Source organism: Pectinophora gossypiella, chromosome 21 (assembly GCF_024362695.1).
Source record: "Pectinophora gossypiella chromosome 21, ilPecGoss1.1, whole genome shotgun sequence".
Lineage (NCBI taxonomy): Eukaryota > Metazoa > Arthropoda > Insecta > Lepidoptera > Gelechiidae > Pectinophora > Pectinophora gossypiella.
The window spans coordinates 5,482,851-5,496,420 of NC_065424.1; the positions used below are offsets into that span (position 1 = coordinate 5,482,851).

At 38.8% G+C, this 13,570-nt stretch overlaps 1 protein-coding gene across 17 annotated transcripts in view; it reads right to left on the reverse strand.

The window, feature by feature from the left end:
* The window catches only part of LOC126376613 (KH domain-containing, RNA-binding, signal transduction-associated protein 2-like), a 415,821-nt gene that overhangs the window by 138,707 nt on the left and 263,544 nt on the right, over positions 1–13,570 (reverse strand). For all 17 annotated transcript variants that reach the window (XM_050024114.1, XM_050024111.1, XM_050024113.1 and 14 more), the window contains exon 3: positions 7,274–7,371. In XM_050024114.1, coding sequence (XP_049880071.1) covers positions 7,274–7,371 — 98 coding nt within the window. The remainder of the gene's footprint in view (positions 1–7,273; positions 7,372–13,570) is intronic.

A 13,570-nucleotide genomic window follows, 5' to 3' on the forward strand; every position in this document is an offset into this window, starting at 1 on the left:
CCTCGGCTCAGGGCGTCGTCTGAGAGGAAAAATATTACTATAAAAAAAAATAGACAAAATATTATTATTATTCTATTTATGTTATATTATTATTATATTAATACTATTATTATTAATATTACTATTATTATTATTTTTAAATATTAGTTCGATAGCGATAAGCGCTGAATGAGGGAAATCGTCGACCACGCCGTCGGGGTCGGTATCGGGGTACCCCACCTACAGGTAACATGCGCAACGTGATAAAATTATCGATCGATTCAATAAATGTTGTCGAAATCGATAAGTTTGTTTTTTCCCTGGGTAGGTTACCGCTGCACTAAACACGTCCAATTTCATATAAGTGTAGTCATTTATCGACCGTGATGTATTGACGTGAATTATGCTCAGTATAGCAATATAACGGTGCTGTAGCTGACAATTTACGATGCCACTTAAAGGCGTCACGCACTTTCGTTTGGTGCTGGTGTAAACGGTAACCTGAGCGAATTTTAAAGGGTTAGGTGGCCACTTAATAACCTGAACCGTTTATCTGTCGTTTGTTAGTCTAATTGTTTTTATAATTCTGTTCTGTGTACAAATTTTAAATAAATATATAATATCTGGCCTGCGGGCGAGTTTACATTTTTTTATTTTGCTGTTGTCCAGTCGCCTGAATGAGTTTAATCCATTGATATAAGTAACGACTTCCATGGTCCAGTGGTTGAGGGTTGGCCTCACCTAGAGTGGGATAAGAGCAGGAGGTTGACAAAGTATAAATGATTTCTTTTCAGCTCAGTCGCTTGCGGCTTGCACCGCGCCTCATCACTCAGGTTATGTTTGGCGAGCTCTCAAGCTGATGGCGCTATCGTGACGTGATACGGGTCTGGCTGACCCCAATCTGTTTACAGTACTCTTGTAGGTACCTACGCTACTGATGATATATACTGCGCCATAATCTAGCTACAGCTAAGCTGGCATTTACTGAGCTGTAGCCGTTTCGGCATTATTTATAATTCTATTGTTAATTACTATTTAACTAGATGTAATTATGTATTTTTGCAGAGTAAATATTTTCTTTCTTTCTTTCTTTCGTTCTTTCCATTGGAAACGGATGCTTGTATAGTTAATAAAATAAAGTAACATAGCATAAGCACACGATATCCCAATTAGGGTAGTTCAAATTCAATTCAAATTCAAAATATCTTTAACAACACTTTGAATTGTCATTTTTTACATTACTAAAGTGTCATCCGCCTAAAACTGCAGCCGTTGGTCCCAGTTACTATTTACTGATTTAAGTGAATAATTGTTACATGAGCCATGTCAGGGGCCTTTGGCTGCTGAATCATAACCCTGACATCTCACAACCCACAAGATAAGAAGAACTACTGCAGCTTCTCACAATCTGTATAGCCGGGGAAAAATAGCTGCAAGAAAAGTTCGGCACAGGGTCCTAGATGTTCTTTTAAAAGTAATAATAAAATATTGTTATACAATTTAGTAACTTGGCAGCCTAATAGTCAGAGGTACACCCATAGCAAGATGAACTAAGTACCCTCGCCTCACCGAGGTTTCTGTTAGACTAACGTAATCATTAGAACAACGGAAAGCTTGGTGAGGCGTGGGTACTTAGTTCATCTTGCGATGGATGTACCTCTGAATATTAGGCTGCCAAGTTACTAAATTGTATAACAATATTTTATGTTTATTTTTAAAAGAACATCTAGGGCCCTGTGTCGAAGTTTTTCTTGTAGCTGTTTTTCCCCGGCTATACAGATTGTGAGAAGCTACAGTAGTATTAGGCTGATGGCACGTTCGTTATGTAAAAAATGTCGATTCAAAGTGTTACTATGTTACCTGCTGAATAAAGATATTTTAAATTTGAATTGAATTTGAACAACCCCAATTTTGAGATATAATCGTGTGCGATGGTGCAGTATATATAATTATCGTTAGTAGCATAGGTATGTATCATTTGTATTTTCGAATGAGTTTTATAAGCACAATTCATTAGATTGTGACGAGAATTTCTTTATTCAATCAATTGAATATATTGAATATAGTTAATCAAGTCATATTCATTCTCCTTTATCAATAAATACGACGTGATTGACTTAATTCCTTGATTGAGAACATTTGTGAATGTCCTTTTATGCTGAACTGAGAACGGATAAAAACAACTTTAATTTCGTTTCAACAGTGGCTGCAAGTCGTCTTTGATCACTTGTGGCTCTGCCCACCCGTTTAGGGATCACGGACGTGAGTTTATGTATGTATGTACTACTTATTTTCCCTAAGCAATTATGTAGTCAAAATTCATGAGAAAAAAATTATAAAAATACACAACAACCCGACTGCACACTAAAAAGAGGAAAACAAGCCCAATACAGGTTTGGTCACATACCTCCGAAAATGCATAAGGCTGCCTGTCCATTGAAGCGGAACGAGCTTGCGGAGCGGTGAAACGGATAAATATTAACCAATAGGATTGCATAAAAACTCCGCTCATCTGCAGTGGACAGAGATTGGTTAATCATATTGGTTAATATTTATCCCTTTTACCGCTCCGCAAGCTCGCTCCGCTTAAATGGACAGGCAGCCTTACTCGGGAATGTGGGTTTCCTCGCAATGTTTTCCTTCACCGCTGAGCACGTGGTAATCATATGATCCAAACATGAATTCCGAAACAAATTCGATTATTGGTTAAGGCCTGTGCTGGATTCGAACCTGCACCCTCAAAGTGAGAGGCAAGCGTTCTACCAACTGGGCTACCACGGCTCAGTCTAGCATACTTACATACGTTCATCATCATCAGCCCATTAACGTCCCCACTGCTGGGGCACGGGCCTTCCCTATGGATGGATAGGGAGATCGGGCCTTAAACCATCACGCGGGCCCAGTGCGGATGGATGGTTATTAACGACTGCTTATGCAGCCGGGACCAATGGCTTAACGTGCCTTCCGAAGCACGGAGGAGCTTGAGATGAAAACTTTTTTTTTTTGTGGTCACCCATCCTATGACCGGCCTTTGCGAAAGTTGCTTTACTTCAACTATCGCAGACCGAGCGCGTTTACCGCTGCGCCACCGAGCTCCTCCATACGTTACTTAGGTAATAATACGCCATTTTTCTTTTGACATCACGAGTAAAACCGCGGGTATAAGCTAGTTTACTATAATTCCCCGGTCGTTCCCCTAAGAGGCTATGTAATACAATTTCAGTAACTGAATTGCTAAAGGATAATAATACCGTTAGAGAAATATTGTGCGTTTCAGATGTGAAATGTAACGTTATATCCTGTGATGAGCCGTCCCCGAGAATGTTCCCAAAGAATCAAATCAAATCAATAGAATGTTCCCGTTGTAAAAACTCTTCAGTAATAAAGACACTGGCTGCTTTTTTTTCCAAATTCATCATCTCTCTAGCATTATCCCGTCATTCACAGGGTCTGCTTACCTAAATTGAAGATTTGACAGGTCCGGTTTTTTACAGAAGCGACTGCCTGTCTGACCTTCCAACCCGCGAAAGGAAAACCAGGTTAGTTCACATATGTCCAAAAATGCATTTTTCGGGAATATGGATTTCCTCACGATGGTTTCCTTCACCGCTGAGCACGTGATAATCATTTATGATCCAAACACGAATTCGAAAACAAATTCGACAATTAATCTTTTTAAAATTATTATTTCTTAATTAAAACACATAATACCGGGTTCTTAACGCGTTAAAATCCGTCATATCGGTTGCTGTTCCTTCTTATACTGTGATCCTATATGCCTAAAGGTAAAGCAATAGAGCTCTATTTACACAAGTTTTGTGCCTTTTTACTGCCGGGAACGTTCCCGAAGTGGGAAAATACCCGGTGACGGCACATCACTGGTTATATCGTAACGGCCGGCCGAATTCAGGACATTTGTCAGGAGAGATAGGGAAATATGTACGGGGTTCCGACGGTTTTTATTTTATCACGTCTTTTTGTTTTGAAATAAAGAAAGAAACGTGTGTTATAAAGGGACACCATAGTAACAGATAAAAAAACAAAACCACGGAATAACACATAACTTACAATCAGAACATGTAATAGTACACAACACACAACACAACATGAACATGTAATAAAATCAACTTATACGAGAGAGTAAGGAAGGGCGGAAGGAAGGACCACGTGTCGGACGACGCTCAGTGGGTAGGCCCGCTACAAGGTGGACCGACGATCTGGTAAAGGTCGCGGGAAGCCGCTGGATGCGGGCAGCGCAGGACCGATCGTCATCGATCCTTGGGGGAGGCCTATGCCCAGCAGTGGGCGTCGTACGGCTGTTGATGATGATGATACGAGAGAGTGCAAATTAATAGACAGTAACATTACAACATTGAGGCAAATTGTATTTTTGTGTATGGACTGGTTAACAATAGTGATGGATTTTGGCAAGTATGCATGAAGTCTTTGACAAGAGTGAAAGAAACGAAAGTAGATTTTCATGATTATATTGAGTGGAATCTCATGGTATCTGCCTACCCCACTGCGGAATACGCGTGATCATAGGTAGGTATGTCTTTTTGTTATTATACAAATATACGTTTACACACAAAAATGGCATAAAGAAAAAAACTAATAGTTAGTCAGTAACATTAAAATGTATTAACGATTCTTCGAAAAATAAATCTATAGAATAGGGTAGTTTCCAACTAGTCAAATCAGTTACTTTTTACTAAACTGCAAACCACGACGAAATTACTATGGATTTTATTTACTTATATTTTACTTTAAAACAACTTTCTAATTTCTAGATTTAAATATAGATTTGTTGACTGGTAAAGCTGAGAAATGTGCAATGCCCGCCTAGTCAAGATGAGTGTGGTTACAACCATAGAGATTTTTTTTTGTTTTGGTTTTCCCCGAAGGGTAAGGCAAAGGGAACTATGCCCATACAGCCATGTCTTACGTATTATTTTTTCTTGATGATTAATGAAATGATGAAAGGTGATGAATGATGATGATGAAACCTAAGCCCCCACCCTCGGAGGAGACTCCTACTCCAAACCCCAAACGAATTAACTCAAATGTCCGCATAAACTTTCGAGTTATGAAGCGGCTTCCTGGCACGAAGCGAAAATAGGTGTAACACTTTGTTTATTGAATACTCCGATATAATAACACTTGCGAATGTCTTCCGACTAACTTAATGCGATCATTTACCACATAACACCACTTCGTATTAATTATTTAGATTACTCAATGAAGAAAGCAACTGTCCCGTTCCCGTTTCCCGCCAAAAAGCCACAACCATAGAGATAATTATATCTTTTTCTGCATAATATCACAATTTTTCTATATCTATCAAGGTATGTACAATATATACAGTGACTGTATTCTTATATGGTTTTTGAAAGAAAATATTATACTACGTAAAATATGAAGTCAATTTCACCAACAAATTTAAAATAGACCATGATTTATGTAATAATTTATACTACCAACTAGAAATTTCTTAATCCTTAACAGGAGTTTCTTCTGCTATTTTTGTTGGTTCTTTAGTAGCTAGTATATCCCTATCATAATCCTCTTTCCCTTGTACTACTAACAATTTTGCATGAAAAAGCAACCTGTGACGCCATATAAAAATGTGACGAAATGTAGCACTTAATATTAAAATTCACTAATAAGTTAAATAGAAAACGTTTTTGGGTACCTTTAGATTTGGTCTGTCGTAAAAATATACGTGTGTGACACTTTAGCTGCTCTGAATCGTTTACAACTTAGCTAACTCCCCTGGTACTGGTGACATGTTAGGAGCAACCCACCCATAATCAATCGAAAGCTTGGGGGTTCGCCTATTTGGCTACGGATATCTAACAAGATCCCTGAGAAATGTGATCGCTCCGTGGTACACGAGACTGATGTGTAGTCCATACATCACCTCGCTGGGTATACGAATGTTGTTCTCATGTTTCCTTGTTCTTTTTTTGTAGTTTTGGATACATAGTTTTTGAGCTTTAGATTAGGCAACTTCCAATCTAACTGTATATTACTGGCTATTGCGATAAGCTTCATTATCCGGCATGGAAAGTACCTTATAACTTTTTGGTTAGACTTGACAATGTGTGCATTTTTTTCACGTAAGATAACTTTTATTAACATAACACACACACACACACTGCATAACATACTGTATTCATGTGTTATGTCTGATTGTTGAAATTTTAGTTCTGTGCAATAAAGTATATTTCATTTTATTTGATTTGATAATGATGTTGACTCCGGTACAGTCATGAGCAATATCATGTACCCACTTTAGAACCCTGTCGCACTGTCATATTTGACGTTTAATGGGACTTACGGTTTAATTTGTCAAAAAAGTTAATGTGACATGGTTTCAAAGTGTATAACATATTAGTACTCGTGACCGTACACATCATCTAAGTTTATTTTAAGCTATACCTCTCATTTTCTTATCCGCTGAAAAGGAAAGGGACGGGTAATCGACAGGCATAAAATTTATGGAATACACGTCAATTTTAGGCAACAATTTAAAAACGCCCTTCCAAAATTTTATATTGGCCAATAACCCGACAGAATTAAGTTGACAGTGCACGTCAAATGGATCGCATATGAGCGATGTGCCTATTTTATTCGCCGGCGGATACGAAAATTAGGGGAATCAGGGCCACTAACTCCCAAGAAGTTTGTCCCATCTTTACAAGAGCTGCGGGTTTGAATCCCGTCCATGTCAGACTTTTTTGATTTACCTCTTTCTTTTTTTTGACGCTCTTATTGTAGATTTGCCTAAGATGATATTAACTACTTTACTTGTCCGGACAAATGGGGAGCGGCAAGTTTAGACACAACAGTCACGCTATAACATAAATTGTAAATATACATTATTTCCCACCGGGGTAAGCAGGGACTATATAATTCCAATTGCTTCGATCCTGACACACTTCTCTTGCTTCCTCCACATAAATAAATATAACAACAAAAAAAAAAACTCGTATGCATAAATATCTATCACGATCTTGTGACGTAGCGAGTAGGCGCCGCTACTTCAAAAGCGCACCCCTGATGCCGGGCAGCAGGCGGTATCAGTACTGGTTGGACGAAATGGATTCTGGTAGGGCTCTAGCTAGAATATCACCGACTGAGAAATTGGTCGGTGTGCTGCGGAACGGAAAGCGATTGGGGCAACCACCGTTCTACACGCCCTATCTATGGCGTAATGAAGGCGATTACTCCACCGACAAGAGCGCAGCTCTTAAATAAAGAGAGACATAAATATATATAGTATAGCACTCACTTTAGGGTGATCGCGCACCGGCACGACGACTCGTACGCACACTTTGACCGGCTTGTCTCGAGTGATGTCCAACATTCTGCGCTCGCCTCGCCACTCGCCTGGAACAAAATGACACATTAACTCATCTAGATAGTATATTGTTATTTGTTTATTGTTACATAACATAAACAGCCTATATACGTCCCACTGCTGGGCACAGGCCTCCTTTCAATCAACCGGAGGGGGTATGGGACATACTCTTACAATAAAATACCAGATAATATTTTAAATTTGTCAGAAAATAAATTTAAAGCTCATGTGAAGCTTACTTTATATGTAAAAAAATGTTTGGTATCGAATGTGTTCATCTAGTTATTAAATAAATTGTAATGTATACCGGCCAGCCATAACAGCTTGCGAAATGACGTAAATTCAAAAATGTTACATTGAATGTGATCCTTTAGCCAGAAAAGGGCCTCTCCCAATTCTCTTCATCTCTTTCAGCCTTTTGCAAAAGCCTTGAAAAGCCACCAAGTCTATTCTTAATAACGAAGAAGGATATGGCATAATAATAATAAAAAATCTTTCGTATAAACGAAACCTATGTCCCTTTTATTAAAGACTTTGTAAGGCCTTCAAGCAATGAATTGAATAGCCCGTCATTCAACCTATAACCAGTCACATACAAGACTCGAAAGCTTTCTAATCAATCAATCAATACAAATGTCAATTGGCGTTTTTCCCGCGCTGCGGCCTACCCATCTTTAATTCATATTTGACAGCTGTCAATTCTCGCGAACTTTGACCGCGCTTTATTTTTCAAATGCGGCAAGCCCATTCTGGACGTCAAAGGAAATGGAGTTGAGTGTTTCATGAATTATTTAGAAAGGTTTTGATTTGATTTTTTTCTTGAATTATTTCGCTGGATATATTCGCACAGGTCGAGTAGCCACCTATATTTATTTACGACAAATATGGAATTTTGTTTCAAATTCATAAACTCAATACAAAATTCATAAATTGAATTCCTTTTTATATTATTTGTTTTTATTTCTTGATACTTTTTTAGGGTTGCTTAACCAAATACCCATTTGGTTACCCGTACCCGTAATACGTCTTAATCACTTTTCGATCCCTAGTTGAACTGTTGGTCCTGGTTACTACGTACGTAAGTAGGTAGTCGTTAGATGAGCCATGTTAGGGTCCTTTGACGGCTCAATAATAACCCTGACACCAGGGTTAATGAGGTTGGTAATTCACTTCACAACCCACACGATAGAAGAGGAATACCCGTTCTTACACATCAATAAAATTACATAACATTGACATCCCTATGACAGGTAATTTATGTGTTTGGTAGTAAGTATGCGAGTCAGACTCACACTTGGCTTTTTGTAGATAAAATAAAAGTGTTAAAAAAATTGTGTCTACATTTATGACAGGATTTTTCCCGCTTTTGTAGTCGGCTTACACTTTTACGTACTTTTTATACACACGCGTAAAAAAAAACATTTTGACTGATTTAAAAATACCGAAATGGGGGTGAGGTAAATCTAGCTCGCTCCAAGCTCGTATTGGAGTGTCCCTTCAAAAAAAAAAAATTCAAAATATATTTATTTTTCAAAATTGGCTTACAAAGTTAGCGCTTTTTGAACGTCAAAAATTAAATTAAATATTATGTAACTAGCTGTAAAACTATACCACATGGGAATCTTTAACGCTGAGGGAAAGGCCTTCTATACGTAGTACGTTTATTCTAAGCTAGCGTAGAGATTACGAAAACGAAAATATTTTCGCTAGTTCCTCTCGTTTGTCTATCTGTAGAATAGCTACCAAGAAGATTATAATTCTTGAGCACAGAATGTAGCATCTATAAGCTGAGTGCACATTGATATCTGTGCCTTAATGAACGAAGCGCTTAGCCTTAATGTGCCCCGATAGCCGGCTAACGACCGAGTGAGTGTGTATGCAACCTTATTTTATTGCTTTTCGTATTGTGCTTTTTCCATTGAAACCTTTGAAAGAAGTTAAATAGCTTAATGGTCTGGTTTTGTTTGGGATGCCGAATGCGGTTTTTTTAATGGTTTATAGCCGGGAATAAAAATGAAATCCATGATGGCCTAGTTCGGAGAACACGTCGCGTGACTTCGTAGAATCATGGATTCGAATCCCGAGCTCTAAACCACAGAATTTAGCTTTGTGAGTTCCAATTCACATTTGGATTTATAATTGACTAGCTTTTGCCCGCGACTTCGTCCGCGTGGCGTGTTATAAAAGAGAGATCATTGTGTGTGTGGGATTGCATATCGAATTTCAAGCATGTAACTTATGCAGTTTATAAATGTAAATGTTTCTTCCCGCTAACTCCCGTTTCCGTGGGAATTTTGCAATATCCTGTTGCAACTAAGCTTTAAGTTAACTAAGGTACCTGCATGCCAAATTTCAAGCGTCTAACTTAAGCGGTTTAGATTTTTCATACAAAAGGATTTTCCCGCTAATTCCCGTTCCCGTGGGAATTCCGGGAATTCCTTTCTTAGTGCACCTCTACGGTACCTAAGTTACGTCCCTTCCAAATTTCAAGTGCCTACGTTTAGCCGTTTAGGTTGTGCGTTGATATGTCAGTCAGTCAGTTTCTCCTTTTATATATTTAGATATCACGTGGTTTCCAGTATTTCTGCCCGGATAATAGCCACCGTAATCCTTGCAATAGACAAACTAGTTACAATCCAGTTAAAAAAGTGTGGTATTTTTTTTACCCGGATAAAAATTAATTGAAAAAATCGAGGTTTTTTTGTAGAAAATAACATCAGAATGTGATTAAAAAAAAACGCTTACGTGGTTTTTATAAAAGACGACGATATAAAGTATGAGTGTCTAAGCTATAAAGCCGCGTTTCCTCTTGGCAACTTTTCGGCGCGCAACATTTTGCACAACAAAGTTAGCGCGGAACTTTTGTTTAACAACGTCGTCTGTCTACGCATCTACTACACGTCCGTCGTCGAGAACATGTCGCCAGATGAACTAATATTGTCGCTCGTCACGTCTTCACTCGACAACAATAATTGATGCTCAACTAACGATGCCCTCTAAACAAACAACAATCCGCGCGACATGTTGCGCTTCAGCTGGCAATGTTGCGCGCTGTTGTGCAACGTTGCTGTATATGTTGAGCGTAACGTGTAGCTAGTGGATACCAGGATTTAGATCTTCTTCTATCGTGTGGGTTGTGAGGTGGATTACCAACCCCATCAACCCTGGTGTCAGGGTTACTATTGAGCCGCTGAAGGCCCCTGACATGGCTCATGTAACAACTACTAACTTACATTAGTAAGTAGTAACCGGGGAACAGCCTCCGTGGTCTAATGGTTAGAGCGTTAGGCTCACGATCTGGAGGTCCGGGTTCGATTCCCGATGGGGACATTGTCGAAATCACTTTGTGAGACTGTCCTTTGTTTGGTAAGGACTTTTCAGGCTTGAGTCACCTGATTGTCCGAAAAAGTAAGATGATTCCGTGCTTCGGAGGGCACGTTAAGCCGTTGGTCCCGGCTATTAGCCGTAAAAACACCTCCACCAACCCGTAGTGGAGCAGCGTGGTGGAGTATGCTCCATACCCCCTCCGGTTGATTGAGAGAGGGGAATTTTCTAAGGGCAAACATGCTACTCTCTTTCTTTGCCGCTTGTTTCTATGTCGAAATGTTCGGAACCATCTGAACTCAAAACAATGTACCTATTTTCAAGAGTAGAATAGAATAGAAATTGTTTATTATAAAATGAAGCCACACACAAAGACAAGACAATAACATCACTTTTCCATTAGTTATGTATCTACTATTATATTATTTATGTCATCAACATTATTATTATGGGGCTATGCTCACTTCAATAAATCAGTGTCAATAAGGCCGGTCAAACTCACAACCTAAATGAGAAAAAATATTAAATAAACGTCAAGTCGTTCAAATATCGAATCCGTTTTCCAGGAACATAACGTACACGAGAGATAATCCGAATAACCGGGTGTACTGTCCGGGTATCGTCCGGGTCTATTGCGTGTCTGAGTATCCGGAAAATTAGTGGAATTACCCGGATTTTGTCAGTTTGTCTGTCGCTAAGCTAGATTACGCGTACTATTATGTCCAGTGGCACTTTTGAAAGATAAGGATTTTAGAGCCGTATCAGAGTATTAGGAAACTAATCTGGCACGAGAAACTTTAGTTGAATATCTGTTTATTATATCAAACGAGAACCTGACTAAAGTTAAGCCTCGTTTACAGTTCTACGTGTAGGTGATGAGGTCAATGACTCTAAATTATGTTTTTTGTCTGTGTTTTATATCTTCTTTTTTCATGTGGGTTGTGATAAAAACAACCGACCGCGTCTTCTTCTTATAAGATAGGTAAATAACGGTCCTTATTCCTGTAAATACCATCTAATTTTATTTTAAGTTATATCTGTCATTTTCTTATCCGCCGAAAAGGAAAGGGACGGGTAATCGACAAGCATATTTATGGAACACACGTCAATTTTAAGTACAAATCTAAAACAACCGTCTAAAAATTTTACTTTGGCCTATTGGACAACATAATTCTGTCGGGTAATAACCCGCACACGCCCGCCGCCACGCACGTTGACAGCACACGTCAAACGGTTTGCATACCAGCGAGATACCTTTTTGATTCGCCCGGGTTATTTAACATAACATAACATAACAAATACTTTATTGCACAAACAGGAAAAAACAAAATACAAAACAAAAGAGAAATAGAATTAGTACAATAGGCGGCCTTATTGCTAAGTAGCAATCTCTTCCAGGCAACCTTTAAGTATTTATTCATTTACTCATTCTTCCTAAAATTAAGAGCTGTCAATTGTCCGTCCCTTTCCTTTTAGGCGGATAAGAAAATGACAGTTATAACTTAAAGTAAAATTAAGACGTATCTGCAGGAATCGGAGCCATTATCTCTCTGTAACACGTTTATAATTTGCCTACCTAACAGGTAACTAGTTAATTGCCAAATGGGAGTAATTGTTCGTGCTGATTGATTTTGCCTGCCTGTTCTGGAGTCCCATTGTGCCTTGCTTTGAAGATAAGTACGTTAAGTGTCCACCGCACGATTCGAAATCGGAATGATCCGGGTTTATCCGGCTCGATGGAATTGATCCGGTTATCAAGATTTTTTCCCGTTATTTGAAATACCTTGTAACATTTAAAATTAAATGAGTAATTATTAATGCGGTCCCTAATCCGCCTTTGGTAAGCATATCGGGAGTCTCATATCCCCATTTAAACGCGGTAAGAACCCGTTATTATGTGTTTTAATTATAAGTTGACAGACATTATATTTTGCTTTTAAAAGGCTAACGACCATATCCTAATTGAGATAGGTAGAAGTATCCATTGCAAGATGAACTAAGTATCCAGACTCAAGAGCTTACTGTTAGACCAACGTTGGTGAGTCGTATCGCCGTCTATAATGGTCGAGCCAACTGTGTTAGTCAAAACTCACTGGTGCAATTCCGATACCAAACACATACACGAAGGATAATAGGATTACGAAAGCGGTATATAAAGCGAAGGTTGGTGGTAGGGCTGGCAGAGGAAGACCTAGAAGGACGTATATTGACCAAATTGGAGACGTCTTTAGAAATGGTTTAGTACGATCTACTCTGAACCGCCGTGAATGTAAGAAATTATTTTCTTCTTCTTCTATCGTGTGGGTTGTGAGGTGGATTACCAACCCCATCAATCCTGGTATCAGGGTTATTATTGAGCCGCCATAGGCTCTGACATGACTCATGTAACGACTGCGTACTTACATCAGTAAGTAGTAACCGGGACCAACGGCTTAACGTGCCTTCCAAAGCACGGATCATTTTATTTTTGGACAATCAGGTGATCATCCTGTAATGGCCTGACCAAACTAGGGATCACAAAGTGATTTGTCCCCACCGGGATTCGAACCCGGGACCTCCGGATCTTGAGAATAACTCTCAACCACTGGACCACGGAGGCCGTTAACGACTAATTAATGTGAAGGAAGCAAAATAAGTGTGTCAGGATCAAAGCAAATGGAATTCCATAGTCTCTGCTTACCCCGGTGGGAAATAGGCGTGAGTTTATGTAAGTATGTATGTGTAAAGAGAAAACTTTTTTCGAAAGCTATTTTAAAACAAAGATTTAATTATTTAGGTAAAAGTTCAAAGAAAAGAAACAAAGTTCTGTGAGGAATAGTCAGCTAAAGAGCTCATTATTATGGAGATTGAAAAGTCTTTTGTAAAGAACAGCTGGATTTAAGCAAGACAGTATCTTTATCTGGT